Below are 17,605 nucleotides of genomic sequence, written 5' to 3'. Positions count from 1 at the left end.
ACTTCTTCATTTTCTTGGTTGCTTTGTCAAGATACTCTCGTATGATGTCGGCTTGCTCATGTCATGACTTAGCAACTTTGAATGCCGCGAGGCTGCTCCCTTTATAACTTTTACCCATGGTGTGCGGCGTGAGTGGCTGTTGGCCCATCACTATCTCAAATGGGCTTTTGTTGATGGCTTCACTCCTTTGCAAGTTGTATGAAAATTGGGCTACATCAATTAACTTTGCCCAATCAAGTTGGTTGGAGCTCACAAAGTGCCGTAGATATATCTCTAGTAAAACATTCACTCTCTCGGTCTGCCCATCGGTTTGAGAGTGAAAGTTTGTAGAAAAGTACAACGCCGACCCCATGAGTTTGAACAACTCAGTCCAAAATCTCTTTGTGAACCAACTGTCCCGATCAGTGATGATAGACTTCGAAAGACACCAATACTTTACCACATGCTTGAAGAAGAGCTTGACTGTGTCTTCTGCTATACACTCATTTGATGCGGGGATGAAGGTAGCATACTTCGACAACTTGTCCACCACAACAATGATAGTACTAAACCCCTCGGATTTCGGTAAGCACATTATGAAATCCATTGAAATGCTCTCCCATGGTCTACTTGGTGTGGGCAACGGTTCCAGCAATCTTGCGGGGCTTTGGTATTCCACCTTATCTTATTGGCACACAAGACAAGTTCTCACAAATTGCTCGACATCGTCCCGCATTTGTGGCCAATAATAAGTTGCCTCTAATAGTGCTCGAGTGTGCCTTTTTCTGGGATGTCCAGCCTATATGGTGTCGTGACACTCCTTGATCAAGTTCCTTCACAAATTTCCCCACTTCGGAACATACACCCTTCTCTCTTTACTGTATAGGAGGCCATCTTCTACCCAAAAGTGCTTGGTCTTACCATCTTGGGCTAAGGTGATGAGTTGCTTGGCCAATGTGTCATGTTCGAGACCCTCTTTTATGAGCTTGAGGAGGTCCCTTTGTATTTTGCTTATGGCTGCGAACTCGGCCTTCCGACTCAATGCATCTACCACTAAGTTAGCTTTCTCAGGCTTGTACTCCAACATATAGTCAAACTTGGCCAAGAAATCTTACCGTCTAGCTTGCTTGTGGCTGAGTTTCTTCTGACTCTAGAAGTAATTTGTTGCTACATTATCCGTCTTCACCAAGAACTTGGAACCAAGCAAATAATGCCGCCAAGTGTGTAGACAATGCACCACGGCTGTTATCTCTTTCTCTTGCATCGTGTATCGCAGCTCCGTATCATTGAGCTTTCGACTTTCAAATGCTATGGTATGTTCATCCTGCATTAACACACCTCCAATAGCAAAGTCAGATGCATCAGTATGTACCTCAAATGGTTGGGCAATGCTAACACTGGCTCCTCCATGATGGCTTTCTTCAAAGAATCAAAGGCATGTTGGCGATCAAACATCCACTCCCATTTTGTGGCCTTCTTAAGCAAATCCGTGAGTGGTGCGACAATGGTGGAATAGCCTTTGATGAATCTTCGGTAGTAATTGACAAGGCCCAAGAAAGAGCATAACTCGGTAACCTTTGTTGGGGCTTCCCACTCAGTAATAGCCTTCACCTTAGCTTTGTCCATGATGAGCTTCACATCCGTGATCTTATGGTCGAGAAACTCTACCTCTGGCTTGGCAAATGAGCACTTCTCTCGCTTGACATATAACTCATTTTCTTGTAACACTCGAAAAATTGTTCGCAAGTGCTCGACATGCTCCTCGAGAGTATTACTGTACACCACAATGTCGTCGAGGTAGACCACCACGAACCGATCAAGGTATGGATGGAAGATGTGGTTCATGAGGGTGAAAAATGTGGCAGGGGCATTGGTGAGGCCGAATGGCATGACTTTGAACTCAAAAGCTCTGTAACGCGTCACACATGCGGTCTTTGGCTCATCCCCCTCCGCAATCTGCACTTGGTAATACTCTGATCTCAAATCAAGCTTAAAGAAATACTTAGCCTATCCAAGTTGATCAAACAAATCGGCAATTAGTGGAATGAGATACTTGTTTTTTATGGTTACCTTATTGAGTGCTCGGTAATCGATACAAAGGCTAAACGACCCATCGTGCTTCTTTTGAAAGAGAACCAAAGCTCCGTATGGTGCTTTCGAAGGCTTGATGAATCCGACTTCTAAAAGTTTCTTGAGTTGTCTCCGCAACTCATTTAATTCCGGTGGTGACATTCTGTATGGAGCTTTGGCGGGTGGTTTGGCTCCCGGCTCTAGCTTAATCTTGTGGTCCACCTCTCTCCTAAGTGGTAGGCATTTTGGCAACTCGGGTGGCATGACATCCTTGTACTCCTTAAGGACTTGGGATATTTCCTTCGGTATTAGCTCCACGGTATCCCCACCTCTCTCATCCTCCAACTCATGCACCATGGTGAGGAAGGTCTCTTCCTTCTGCTTAAGTCCCTTCTCAATTTGCATTGCGGAGAGTTGGTTGCTTGGTGCGTCCTTGCTCACTGTCGGAACCATGCATGAAACTCCCTCGAGGATGCACATAGAGTTGTATCGCGGTAGGGGTACCACATTGAATTGCCTGAGAAACTTCATGCCAAGAACAAGGTAAAAATCATCTAAAGGTGCAACTGAAAATGTTACCTTACTGCTCCAAGTGCCAAGATGTAACTCAACATTTCGAGCCACACCCCTAAGTGGTTTAGCTTCAGCATTCACCATCTTGAGCCATCCATTTGATTTCTTCACCTTGAGGCCTAACCGTCTCGCCTCGCTATCTTTGATGAAGTTGTGAGAAGCACCTGTGTCTAATAAGGCTTGAACTTTCTTCCCGTTGATGGTGGGTTCGACATGCATGAGGGACTTATTTTGAACATTAGGTTGTACGGGCTTTACCTTTAAGGCATTGAGAAGTTGGAGGCACCCCATGTTGGCAGTCTCAGATGCGGATGTCTCAGGTTGCAATGTTCACCCTCTCTTGCTCACTTTGGACATTAGTGACTTCGAAGTACCTCTCCATGGACCATAGAAAGTTCTCCAGCTCTTAGGCATCTCGCTTTCCCCCATACTTCTGCGGTCTTGGAACTTCGACCCTTACGGGAGGTGCGACATTGGTGACAACCTCGTTTGCCATCCCCTTCTTGCAAAACGCCTAATCGCCCTTGCTTTCCTTTAGACCCGATCGGAGCTCTTCCACTTGAGCTTGTAATGTCCTGAGAGAGTCCAACACCACTTCTTGGAACTCCTCAAAAGGTCGGTGCTTCTCGGCAACATGGTGGCGAAACTCTCCTATGGTTTTGACTATGCCTTCAACATCGTCCATCTTTTGATCGAGGACGTCAAGGTGTTCCTTCACTTTGGCAACATTCACCTTGTTACGCATCACCCGTGCTTCCATAGAGGCTATCATGTCCACGGACTTGTCCTTCCCTCCTTGAGAGTTCTTCTTGGAAGGATTGGGGCTAGGATTGGCCTCCCTCCCCATTTGCTCTTCATGGCAAACTTCAGACGACATCTTGAACAAAGAATCTTCCCTCTCTGATACCAAATGTTACGATCTGATTGCTTCCCTTCAGACTAGTACGACCTTATGTGCCAATCTCCCGACGATTGCCCTAAGTCAGCCTTGCTCACTCACTCTTCTAGCCCTGCAAGTAAGAAAACACTCACACAAACTCACAAGAGATGCTAGAAGAGAATTCTTTACTAATGAGAGAACTTTACAATTCTTGGATGGTTTGGCCAAATGAAGGCCTTCCATTTTTATAGTAGTTGGAGCTTACAATGGACGGTCTAGATCTCCCGAAATCAACGGTGAAGATTAGCTAACTCTAAAATACCACCTACCAATTACTATCTACCAACTACCATATTAATTACAAGATTCTAGCATATACAAGAGTATTCCAGAAGGTTCTAGAATGTCGGGGTGACGCACACCAAGTGTTTGATGAAATGCTTGAGAGGCGTCACACTTGTTCCATAAATTTGATAACTTGGCTTATCAACGACCTCTTAGTTTCATCAATCATATTCCAGGCAGGGCTTCATCATTCACATGCATTCTTAATAATTCACATTCCCAGGTGAAAGTCAAAGTCCCACACTAATTTATGGAAACGTTAAATTTACAATTGAATTGAAGACTGAATATTGTAAAGAGAGCCACTGACAGCCTTGACATACATGCGGGGTGCCTCATTGAGTCTCTCAAGGAGTCCTAGCAATGCGAGGGGATTCAAGTAGATCATGGGTTTGGCGATATAAGAATCAAGGCTTAAGGGTGGTCTCTTGCGAATGCCCGATGAGGGAGTTGGCCTCAGCTTATGTAGTGAACTACAAAGACTCGAATCCTAGTAAAACTCTGAGTCCTATTTGGTAGGGGAACTCTCTTTTTGGGAAGATATTTGATTATTTGCCTCTATTTGTCAAGGCTTTCCTTTTTGGTGAGATAAGAGGTCTTGTCAGAAGAGGAACTTGTTTAGGATTCTAATCCTTGTTATGGATTGCTAAGGGCGAATGGGTCGGACCCAGTTTAGTTTAACTCCCAGCTCATAGAGCAAATAGTTCCCAAGGTATTCTAAGCATGGGTTCAGTTGGGATTGGGCCAAGACTTTGGGCCGTCACTTATTACTATTACGGTTGGACCTCGTCAGACCCAATACGAATTTTGGCTCATACAATTTATAACTATTGATATATTTCTAAAATAATATATTTTTTATTTCTCTTTAAAGGCAAGGACCACTCATCCCTAAAGGTGGAACAAATGGGTCGAGTTAGGCAAATCAACCCTAACCTGACCTGTATTAAGGAGGGTTTAACCCGGATTGCCTATAAGGCGGGCCAAGTTTAGGCGGTTTGGGTTGAACCTGACCCGCATGCACCCCGTCGGGTGGGCCAGGTTTTTATATAGCAACCTGGCGACCAAGCGGGTTGCTTTTTTTTTTTTTTGCCAAAAAACTCGGCAACCCGTCGGGTTGGGAGTTTTCAACCCACGGGTTGGCTGAAAAAAATAAAAATAAAAAATGATTTTTTTATTTTGCAAATACCCTTTTTACCCTTGAAATATAGCTGTTTTATAGCACTTGGAGGGGTCTTTTTTGTCATTTTCTTTTCCCATTTTTTTTCTATAAATAGGCCCTAAACTCTCATATTTTCTCACATCCCAAATTCTCTCATTCTCTCATTTTCTCTAATCTCTATTGAAATCTCTCAATTATTCTCTTTGTTGTCAATTTGCTCTCATTTTAATTTTTATTAATTTTTGTAATTTTCAATTCATATTTCCAAATTCCAATTCTCCTTCTTTAATTTTTTATTTCTTCTGTATCAAATTTTTTTTTTTAATTACACTCCCGGTGATTCTAGAAGTCATCCTCGTAATTGTCATCCTCGTCCAACTTCATCTCAAGCAGAAGCGGGTTCATCAACTGCTCTCGAAACTGACGACAGACACACATCAGATGTTTGGGTGCATTTCGATAAGTTTTACAAGACAGAAAATGGAGTTCAAGTGAAGAAAGCAAGATGCAAGTATTGTGAAAATATTTATAAAGCTGGTTTAGGTAATGATACTAGTACTTTAAAAAGGCATGCTAATAAACATATTACTCAACATGGAAATAGAGAAACCAATTAAACTCAAATAACTAATATGAGTACTACTTTGCGTTATAATTATGATGTATATAGAGAACAATTAGCTTTATATATTGCTGCAACTGATCAACCTATTAATATGACTGAAGATAAATATTTTGAAAGATTTATTAAAAATTCTTTTTTTTTTCCAGGATTTAAAAGTTATTCTAAAACTGCAACTAGAAATGATTTAATAAAATTGTTTGGGAAAATGAAATTAGAATTAAAAAATAAAATACATATTTGTCATGTTAGTGTGGCTCTAACCGTCAATATTTGGAGTGGTAGAACTAAACAATATTATATTTCTGTGACTAGTAATTATTTTGATAATGAAAGTAAATTAAATAAATTTTTGTTAGGATTTAGATTAATGGATGTGGATCATAGTGGTCAACAAATTTATAATAAAATTGTTGAAGATTATGATGTTATTAATAAAGTGATAAGTTTAACTTTAGATAATGCAAGTACTAATAGTACAGCTATAGATTTTTTTAAAATTAATTATCATTTTTATGACAATTTAAAGTTTTTTCTCCAACGCGGTGTATGTCACATTAGTAATTTAATTGTGAAAAGTGGTATGAAAACAATTAAAGATAATATTGATAGAATTAGGGATTCTTTTGCTTGGATTACTAGTAGTAATAAAAGAAATGCTCAATTTCAAGATGCTTGTATAAAATCAAATATGTCTCCTAAAACTTTTGTATTAGACATGTCTATTAGATGGAATAGTACTTATTTAATGCTTGATTCATGTTTACCTTATGCAAATTTAATTAGTTATTTTGTAGCAAATAATAGAGGTCTTCATTATTTGATAGAAAATGATTGGCATATAGTATACCTGGGCAAGGGACTGGTCCCTTGTGGGCCCAGGCCCATGAGAAAAATCAGGACCCAGACCAGGCCTAAGGCCTGGTCCCATGGGCCTAGGACCGGTCCCATGGTGTTTGGAAAATTTTATTTTCCCCCCTCAATTTTTTTTTTATATTTTGGGGGCAAAACGAAATTTTATAGGGGGTTTTTAGTATTTTTTAGGGGTTGATTAGTAAGTTTCTAAAAATTTAATTAATTTAAAAAAAATAAATTAAAAGTTAATTTTAATTTTTAACATAAATATAATATTCACATTTCACACATTCACGCTTCACAAATAAACAATTAAATAATTTTTTTATTAAATTATTCATCTTCAATTTCATCGTCAACACTAGTTACATTATTCAAATCTGTATTCCTAAAGAGTTCGAGTAGTTCGGGATCTTCAGGGTGCTGTGGTAGTTCTTCTCTCCATGAGTAAATCCCGTAAACACGTTATCACTTCAAACATCTCATCGGTTAAAGAACCTTTCTGTCTTCAACAATCGACCACTCGTTGAAAATGTTGACTCGGATGCAATTGTAGAACACGGCACAGAAAATGTCACGTGCCATTTGGGATATAATGGGGAATGACTTTCTTGTTGGTTCCACCATTGAAGAAAATCATGTCAAGTGCTCCTTCATCGTCATAAAGGTCAAGTCCACCTGTAGGTAGCGAGTCATCTCATTTGGTCTATTTATGTACGAGCTGGAGCTAGAGCTGGAGCTTCCGCTACGTCCCACATATGCCCACTTGGTCGACCATTGAGGGGGGGCTACATCAAGGTCCTAATAGCCTTCCCAGATGTTCCACTTCACTTCTATTGCATTGTATCTGTTCTATATAAAGAAAAAAGCTATCCAATTTGTTTTTAAAGTCAGTCAAATAAGAACGTATAATCATGTCCTAAATAATGGCCTAACTTAGTAATACATCGTTAACTACGGATAATTAAACCTAGGATCTAGAAAAAGGCCTAATCCATTAAAGAATGGAATATCTAACCAATATCTCTTATATTTTTCTTCCATACTGAAACAATTTCACTAAAAATGTTATCATGCTATATTGATAAAAAGTTTGCAATTTGAACTAAAATATCTAACACTAAATTAGTAGTTGGATAATAAATACCACTTAATGTATTAGTAGCATCATAAAAATTTTTAAGAAATGAATAAAAAAGTTCACAAAACCCCCAATCATCATAATCGACAACTTCCTCTGGATAGGTCTTCCGGTTGACGAAATCTGTAATTTGTTTCGCGGTTGGCAAAGCTTTTCCAACTCAGTAGGTAGAGTTCCAACGGATAGGCATGTCTGTACATAATTCAAAGGTCGAACCGGTGGGTCCTCTTGCACAATATTTGACGTACTCTTGCACTTTTTATTGCTACTGCCGACGATAAATCGATAGCTCTACGCACCCTCTCAATCCTTGAAGTGATAGCATCTAAACCTGCTTTAACTATCAAATTGATGATGTGACACACATCTCTGGTGTAAAATTTGCCTCACCAAGTGGATCCAATTTCTTTTCAAATAAAGATATTGCGCGGTGTTAGAGCTGCATTATCAAGTGTTAGCGCTACAAATTATCAGTTAATAAATTCTTGCAAAACTTCAGAATCGTAAAATAAATAGTTTCAGCACTATGTTTTTCAATAGGTTTAAAACCTATCAATTTTGTTGTAAACCCAATTATGATCTAAGAAATGTACTGTAACAGTTAAAAAATTGGTTTTGATCTACAAGCCCATATGTTGATGTAAGTGCAATAGATATATTCTTAAAATTTTGAAATTCGTTTTTAAGTTTATATTTATTTTGTTATAAAGTTTTAGTATATTCTTCTACTTGTAGTTCTACTAACAGGGGTATATGCTGGACAAAAAGCAGTTTTAACCATATTAACAAAAAAGGATTTTCAGATAAACAAATGGGAGAGTCTGTAGCAACTATATATCTTGCTATTCTCTCGTGTGCAACATGTGTATTGTATTGCCATGTGAGAGAGTTGGGATTGTGGATTAAAATTAAGTTGAGTTTGATTTGTACCTGATCCGCTTGAAGATGCATTTATTTGGGGATGCTTCTTCTCTACGTGTCGTCGCATCATCGAAGTCCCCTTTCAGCCCCAATAATGGTTCCAATAAATACATATCCCACACGATTCTTCCCCCTCCCATTTGTCTTTGGCGTTTTGATTTGGTGAAGTATCGCCAGAGCTCGGACACGACCCTCTTTGACGGTCGGGGGGTTGGGCTATGTCCGTGCCCGTTGACTCGCACGTCACATTGTTTGGCTACACCTTGTCCCGGCCGAATGGGTGTGGAGTTACAGCTGCATCCTCTGGAGGAAATGGTGAAAATGGATTGAAGGCTTCAATTTCTGGTGGATGGAACGTAAACTCATTGGGGAAGACATTATAAATTTATGATAAAATAATAAATTAAAAAAAATAAAAGAAATTAAATAAATATGAATGATGTGATATTGAAAAATAGAAAAAAATTTGAATAATATAAATAAATTATAAATATAAATTGAATGAGAAATTGATTGGAGATTTGGAGTAGAGAGTTGAGAGAATGAAAGAATGAGGATTGGTGTGAAAAAAATTAAAGGTTTTAGGGTTTATAGTGTAGTTGTGGGGGGGGGGGGGGGGGGGGGGGGGAAATGAAAAAAAAAAAACTTGTATTATATAAATAATAAATGTAACCGTCGGCACTTGGCAGTTACCGTTGGCTGCCAACGGTTATAAATTAAAATATAACCGTTGGCAGCCAACGGTTATTATTATTTTTTTTTAATAAATTTTGTAAAAAAATTTTTAGTCCTTGAATTTATACTTATTTTAGGGGGTTTAATGTAATTTTACAAAGGATTAAATTGATAAAAGACAAAAAACTTTTGGGCCTAGGCCTGGGACCGGGCCCAGGCCCGGGCCTTGAAGGAGGGCCCGGTGGAGGGCCCGGGCCCGGGCCCTCCTCCTTAGGCCTGGTCCCGTTTTGGGACCAGGCCTCCTAGGACCGGTTTTTGGAGCTGGGCTTTTGGGCCCGGTCCCAAATGCCCAGCTCTAGCATATAGCTAAAAAAATTCATTATTTTCTTAAATTTTTTTACCAATCCACTTGACAACTTTCTGGTGTGTATTATCCTACTAGTCCGTTGGTAATACATACAATTATAAAAGTTTCAGATTTATTTAGAAAAAACAGAAACAATGAAATTTTAGGTGAACCAACAAAGACAATGAATTTTTTTTTTTTTTTTAAAATATTGGAAACCCATTCCTTTTCTTTATTGTTTACGTGCTATATTTGATCCTAGAATTAAAGTAGCAGGTTTAGAAAATGGTTTAGACACATTAACTGAAAATTTACAAAACGAAGCATATGCCAATCAACTAGGAGAGGTAAAAGAGTGTCTCACAGAGGTATATTTGCAATATAAAAATAGGTATGGGAACCAGCAAAGAGTTGAAATATTCAAGGAAGTTGCATTAGAAGAAACAAATGAAGACTTCGACTCCTGGAGTGAACTTAATAGGCCGAAGAGGACGCGAACCTGAAGCACAACCTCCTCTTCAGAAGCACCAACAACGAATGTACTGTCCTCCATGCAGTCACAGAGTAATGAGCTTCAACAATATTTGGGAAACCCCGAAGTGTTACCAGCAGATCTACAATAAAGAGCCAACTTTGATTGCTTAAAATATTGGAAAACCAGAAAATGTATTTTTCCGGTATTATCAAGACTTGCCGTGGATGTTTTCGCTATTCTTATCTCAACCGTCTCATCCGAATAAACATTTAATGCAAGTGGAAGAACTTTAAATGAAAGGAGGACTAAATTTTCACAAAAAATGATTGAAGTCCTCACATGTCTTTGAGATTGGGAACGATCGTGCTATCAGGATCAATATGAGGTTGTCAACAATACTTTAATAAAATTGTTTCAACTTTGTAATACAGATGATACAGATGAGGGAAGTCCTAGTCAACCCCCAAATTAGTTGTTTTGTAAATTGTAACTTGTAAATTAATTATCAATTATTGGCCTTTTTTTTCCTTACCAAGTTTTTGTCCTATTGGGTTTTTCTTGGTAAGGTTTTTAACGAGACAATAATTGTTATAATTTCTTATTTTATTTTTTGATAAATGAATAAATCTAATTTTTCTTATATTACAATTTTATTGTATTAAAATTGAATTAATATTTGAAATGTTAACAAATAATAATAATAATAATAATAATAATAATAATAATTTAATTGAATTATTGATATTTGAAAAGTTAACTAAAAACAATTACACAAAAGAAAAAATTAAAAAACAAAAAATTATGGGCTACCCCAGCCCGGCCCGCATCATAACCCATTGGGTTAGGATTGACGGGTTGGGTTGGGTCAACCTTTTTGGCCAAGAGGGGGGCCTAACCCGCCAACCCCATAACCCGGGTTGGGTTGGACCGGTCAGGTCAATTTTCCACCATTACTTGTCCCTCTCCATGCCTACATGTTTCACACGTCTTCCTTAATAAGACGGTCTTGTAAATTGTTGCAATGAATAATACTATAGCATGACTTTGAATGAGCACAAATACACGGAAAGATAAATACAAAATGATCTAAACAAACAATGGAAAAGGACTGTCGAAGCAGCGCCCTACGCAAAAATGCAGGCACGTACGCCTCAAAACTAACGACCGTCAGATGAAAACAAGGCGGACCGTCAAAGAGTTGACAACATTACCACATTGAGGCGGTGACTTGTAACAGCTACTCACGTTTGTAGAAATTTCCAACTTTACATGCTTCCCTAAAACGACAGCTTTCTTGGGGAAGGCGTCTGCCGTTTTGGCATGTGAGAAAAGTAAAAGAAAGTGAGATTGGATTTGATCAGAAATCACATGGGTTTTGTTTAAAGGATAAATGCCCACTACCATTGTCTGTCTATGTGGCCACCAATTTTTCTTTTTTGGCAAACTTGAAGAGTCGGCCATCTCTTTTTTCTTACACTGTCCTCATATTTTAATCTTTACCTCTTTCTTAACCAATTTGGCTTCTACCCGGTTTTTTCTTCTTTTTGACTATGTTACTTGTATTATATTATTAATAGGGTTAGTTTAATCATCTCAAATCCAATGGTTTAAGAGATAATTTAAATATATTTACATTTAATAGATTATGAATAGTAGGACGATGAAACATTTAAATTTAAATACTAATTACTTGAAGTCGATAATAATTTCCTTAAATTTTTTATGATTTATCTTTCTTTTTTAATGTTAATCTTAATTTATTTTGGGCTATTGAGCTAGGGTTAATTAAGTAAAAACCTACGAATTTAACGGATTTATGAACTTCATTAACGGATATATGTAACTTTATTATAAACCATGTAAGTTAGGATAGTAGTGGGGTTGTCCTCAACAACATAATTGGGTAATTAAGTGCTTTAAATTGGAATTAAAAATGTATTGATTGCTTGAAAGATGGAAACTCTTTTGAGTTAAAAGTTGGTCATTAATGTTTTCCTTTGAACAAATATAATATGATTAACATATAGAATCAGAGTAAGCCAACTACAAAAGTCAAATAGATCTTTGCCTTTAACTTTACATCAAACGTCCCCAACAAACTTGGAATCAACGAAACCACCACTTGTATTTTTTTTTTTTTTTTTTTTTTTAAGGAAAACAAAAAACATATTTTTTCTCAGCTTCTTGTGGCGTTTACGTTAAGCTATGAAACAAAATCTTACAATTTACAAAAGCACTGAAGGGTTTTCTCCTTTACATTTAAACAAACTAAAACCGTATCCCATTTTCTCACTCTTTCCTCCATAATTTCAAGCTCATTCTCAACAACGTTTCATTTTCCAGATAAGTTTTTATTTTCAAATTGTTTCATTTTCTTGAAACAAGTTTTGCAACGGTGTTTATTAGCTGAATTGCGTGCTAGTTGGTTTCTCTCTGAATTGGGATTTGTTTATTCTTGAAGAAATACTAGAAAATCCTGATTTGGAGAGATAAAAAATCTTACTTCTCTTGTATTTGTAATTTCCCCATTTGAGCTCAGAGGAGAAACTTGCGACTTTGAAGTTGTTTTCTGGGGATTTATGTGCATATTGCTTTTGGGTTTTGTAGTTTAAAAGCTTTACATTTGTGTGCTTTTTGTTGTTTTCTGATTTGTCATTTATGTTGTTGGATTGGGTTGTGAGGATCCATATCAGAGTAAATATTGAGGCAAAACTAGTGGTTTAAAGTTGTATTGGTATTACTTGGCACCTTTAGTTTATGTAACGTAGGTTGTCGGGGTGTTGGTATTGTTTAGCTTGTAGGAGAGCTTGGATTCAATTTGATAATTGCTCTTTAGTTTTTGTGGTGTTTATTTGGATTGGATAGTGAGTGTTGAGGCTTGAGTAGGTAGACTTCTTTCGGGTTGAATATTTTTTTTTCCCCCCTTTTTTGGGTTCTTTGGATTGCTGGATTCTCAATGGAGAAGCAAAGTGGAAAGAAGAAGAAACAGACAGGTGGGCAATCAAATTATGGTAATGCAAAGCTAAGTAATAGTCCTAAAGCTTATGATAAGGACATGGAAGTTTTCATTGCCATGTCTCAGGAGTTGAAGGACGAAGGTAACAAACTGTTTCAAAAGAGAGACCAGGAAGGAGCTATGCTGAAATACGATAAAGCCCTCAAATTACTTCCAAAGAATCATATAGATGTATCCTACCTTCGGAGTAACATGGCAGCATGCTATATGCAGATGGGTTTGAGTGAATATCCCAAGGCGATTCATGAATGCAATTTGGCTCTAGAAGTCACACCCAAGTATAGTAAAGCGCTTCTAAAAAGGGCTAGGTGTTACGAGGCTTTGAATAGGTTGGATTTGGCGTTCAGAGATGTTACTACAGTTCTGAATCTGGAGAAGAATAATGCAATGGCAATTGAGATAGCAGAGAGGGTGAAGAAAGAACTTGAGAGTAAGGGATTAAGGGTGAATGATACTGTAATTGAATTACCTCCAGATTATGTTGAACCTCCTCTTGGTTCTTTTGCTCCAAAAGGGGTGAAAGAGAAGACAAGGAAGAAGAAGAGCAACAAACTTGAACAGAAGAAGGTTGAGGACAAAATTGACGAGAAGAAGATTGATGAAACGATTGAGGATAAGAAGATTGATGAAAAGATTGAGGATAAGAAGATTGATGAAGATATTGTGGACAAGAAGACTGAGGATAAGGTGGTTGTGGAAGAGAAAATTAGTAGTACGAACGAGGAAGAACCAAAGAAGACTGTAAAGTTGGTGTATGGAGAGGATATAAGAGTGGCTCAGTTGCCGCATAATTGCAGTCTCATGCAACTTAGAGAGGTTATAAGTGATCGATTCCCAAGCTCCAAAGCTGTTCTTATTAAGTACCGGGATGAAGAAGGTGATTTAATCACAATTACAACTGATGAAGAACTAAGATGGGCTGAAGCATCAGCAGAATTGCAGGGTTCTGCCAGGCTGTATATAGTAGAGGTTAATCCTGGACAGGATCCACTCTATGAGAGATTTGAGAATGGGAACGTTGGAAGAGGCATGGCAGCAGAAAAGGAGTCATATTGTCTAGATGACTGGATAATCGAGTTTGTTCAGCTTTTCAAGAACCATGTTGGTTTAGATTCTGATACATACTTGAATCTTCATGAACTTGGCATGAAGGTATACTCTGAGGCTATGGAGGATACTGTTACAAGTGAAGAAGCCCAAGGCCTATTCAGCTGTGCCGCAGATAAATTCCAAGAGATGGCAGCATTAGCACTGTTCAACTGGGGAAATGTTCACATGTCCAGGGCAAGGAAGAGGGTTTACCTTGCTGAAGATGCTTCAAAAGAATCTGCACTTGAACAGATAAGAACTGCATATGATTTGGCACAACAAGAATATACCAGAGCAGGAAAGAGATATGATGAAGCATTAAGAATCAAACCAGATTTCTATGAAGGTCATTTAGCACTAGGTCAGCAGCAATTTGAGCAGGCAAAACTTTCTTGGTATTATGCAATGAGTAGCAATGCTGATTTAGATACATGGCCCTCTACGGAGGTTATACAGCTTTATAATAGTGCTGAGGAGAATATGGATAAGGGCATGCAGATGTGGGAAGAATTGGAAGGACAACGCTTGAGTGGACTTTCCAAACGAAAGGAAGTTGATAACCTGTTGCAGAAAGCTGGGTTGGATGGTTTATTTAAAGATATATCAGCAGATGAAGCTGAAGAGCAGGCTACAAGCATAAGGTCCCAGATAAACCTCTTATGGGGTACCATACTCTATGAACGATCCATTATGGAATACAAACTTGGGCTCCCAACCTGGCACGAGTGTTTGGAATTTGCAGTTGAGAAGTTTGAGCTTGCTGGAGCATCTCCAACGGATGTAGCTATTATGATAAAGAACCATTGTTCTAATGATCATGCTGTGAAAGGTAACACACAATTTACTAATTCAAAATCTTGTACCAGAAACTAATAATATCTATGAAACTAAGCAATATATCTGTTAAAATCTGTGATTTCAGGTCTAGGGTTTAAAATTGATGAGATAGTACAGGCATGGAATGAAATGTATGAAGCTAAAAAGTGGCAAAGTAGGGTTCCATCATTCAGGCTTGAACCATTATTCAGACGGCGAGTTTCAAAGCTTTATTACGCTTTAGAGCATGCATGAACCTCCTTTTTTTAAGCAGATTTTGAAGAGAAACGGAAGAGGAAAATGTTGAAAAGACTCACTTCTGCTCTGTTCTCTGGAATATCATGTACTGTGTTTTGAGGTAGGTAATGCTCATGCTGATTTAATACAGAAAAAAATTTAAATATGAGGAAATCTCTGCAAACTGTATGATGCAAAGCACTGTTTGAGTTATTGCCGTGATGCATAATAATGAAAATTAGAACCCCATGTTGTGTCATAAAGAAGCTTTTATCTAGCAGATTACATTACTGTCATCTTTGCTTGGCAGGTGATTTTTTGTATTAAGATTACTCAGCTTGTTTTGTTGCAAAAATTTTCTATTGGCAGTCTAAAATACTATTTAGATCTTTGGTCAGATGCTGCTTTATTAGGTAAGATGCATTGCCTACCAATAATCTGGTTATGGCGTTTGAGGTTAGGTTATTTTTTATTTATTTATTTTTTTTTCAAAAAAGAAATTTCCCATGAGTTTTAACATGTTCTACAAATTGCACGATGAGTGTATTGAGAAGGTACTATTTCATGAAAACATTAAGAATAGAGAAAGCTAGGATGACTTTCTATGAGAATCTCCTAATCAATATTTCATTTTGATGTAGCTCATCTTTTGAAATGTATTGTGATATTTGCTTTTGATCTACAATGGTGCACTCTTATTAAGCCAGAGGATAATTGAAAACTATGTGACAACAAATAATACTCCTCTTTATAAGGGTTTTATAGCTGGGTTCAAACTATTTTACACTTCTGAAGGTTCTCTATTATATGATGCCGTAGCAAGAAAAAACTGAATAAATAATTGGCCTATCAAATGAACCATGTTAAAGTAATTGGTGAGGTGTGAAAAGAATGCCTTTTAATTCTTCTAGGTGGCTTTTTTGATTGTTAGCCTTTGCATATCAATTCATAGCAATATGCTGCTACGCTCTTCTGTTTTCATTTCTGTTTTCTGTTTCTAAATTTTGGTGGGGAAAAGGCCATTAAATTTTGAGCATATGGAACCACTACTTCAAAATCTGTGAAGGTACAAACACCATATTGCTTGATTTTACACGCTTAGAGAAATATAGTTTAGCTCTTCGAGAAATATGCCTTCTTAAATAAGGGGTAGGGCTGGATCATCTATTCTTAAAATAGTATTTGTTTTGTATGGGACTCTGTCAGGAGAATCAATTCCATTAGTAAACAGAGTAATTATTTTGTGTCTTGATATATTTGATAAAAATATGATCCTGAATGCAGAGTATGCTTTCTTGCTCTGCTTCCAGCTTCATATATGAGCTTCCCAAATCTATCTCAAATTCTCAGTTCAAACTGTTTGCTATATTGTTTTATCTATCTTACCTCTTTACATATTCTGGAGAACCATTTATCTCCTCTATGATTGAGTCCAGGGCACATGCTCCTTTATGTAGCCAAATGCTAAAAATCACTTGATTCCTTGTCTTTAGAAATGGTTGCTAATATATATTCTCATGGTTGGTCACCTCTGGTCTGCATATGTTTTTATTTTATATCTTTGTTATCATTTTTACATAAATCTCATATTTGATTACGTTGCCGCAACAAATTCCTAGTTGTGACCTTCGCTTATTTGCTTTGCAGGTTTTCTTGGTACTTAACTTTAGGTGCAGCTTTCAGCTTCAGTAATGTACTTTTCGATACAAAAAAGAGAACAATTTTAGTTCTGGATTTGTATTCTATAATTTGTTCCAAGACAAAAGATTAAACGTTTTTTTTTTTTTTTCACACATAGTAGGAGACAAGATGAAGTAGCAGGAATTTCTCTTTTTTGTTAGTTTCTGCCTTCACCGCCATTTTTCCTGTATTACAGTTAGCAGAATATTTGTATGTGTAATTCATTTTTAGAGATTACAATAATGTATTGTTTGCTTGCCTTACGGATTTTGTAGTTTAAGTTTCTAGTTGAGATTCTTCTCATGTAATCTGAACTTTGGACGTTAGATTTCGACCAATAGACCTTGGTTTTACATATTCTGTAATTGATTTTGTGCTTTTTCTGTTTTTCATTTAATTCACTGTTGATTGCAGATTTCTAGCAGTTGAACCTTTAATCAAGATGGTGTTTAGTTAGAACTTAAAATTTGAAATAAGAATATGTTCTAACTTCTAACCCCCTCAGCACTGTAAGGTGTTGGGTGAAAGGAATTTGGAGATAATTAATCCTTCAGAACATCCTGGTTACTAAGCAAGACCACAGTTCTTTTTTTTATTTTATTTTTATTCATTAGGATAAATAGTTGCACCCATCCCAGCAATATCAAAATTGGGGCATTCTTACCATAACCAAATGAAAAAACCAATTCCCCTCACTCTCAGTTTAAGCACAGGAAAGGACAA

The 17,605-nt window shown here is 37.4% G+C and overlaps 1 protein-coding gene across 2 annotated transcripts; it reads left to right on the top strand.

Annotated features, from left to right (window-relative positions):
* The first annotated feature begins 12,232 nt into the window (after positions 1-12,232).
* Positions 12,233-17,145, top strand: LOC116139262 (protein PHOX1-like). Of its 2 annotated transcripts, none has more exons than XM_031424946.1 (3): positions 12,233-14,978; positions 15,072-15,327; positions 16,850-17,145. In XM_031424946.1, exons 1-2 carry the CDS (start codon positions 13,001-13,003, stop codon positions 15,218-15,220), a joined length of 2,127 nt encoding a protein of 708 aa, XP_031280806.1. In that variant the 5' UTR covers positions 12,233-13,000; the 3' UTR covers positions 15,221-15,327; positions 16,850-17,145. The 2 variants fall into 2 exon arrangements, with proteins under 2 accessions (XP_031280806.1, XP_031280805.1); XM_031424945.1 differs by having other exon boundaries at positions 12,234-14,978; positions 15,072-15,323.
* Positions 17,146-17,605: the final 460 nt, after the last annotated feature.

This window comes from Pistacia vera, unplaced genomic scaffold, assembly GCF_008641045.1.
Source record: "Pistacia vera cultivar Batoury unplaced genomic scaffold, PisVer_v2 Contig35, whole genome shotgun sequence".
NCBI lineage: Eukaryota > Viridiplantae > Streptophyta > Magnoliopsida > Sapindales > Anacardiaceae > Pistacia > Pistacia vera.
Note: the sequence above shows the minus strand (reverse complement) of the source record. Positions and strands in the feature narration are given on the sequence as shown.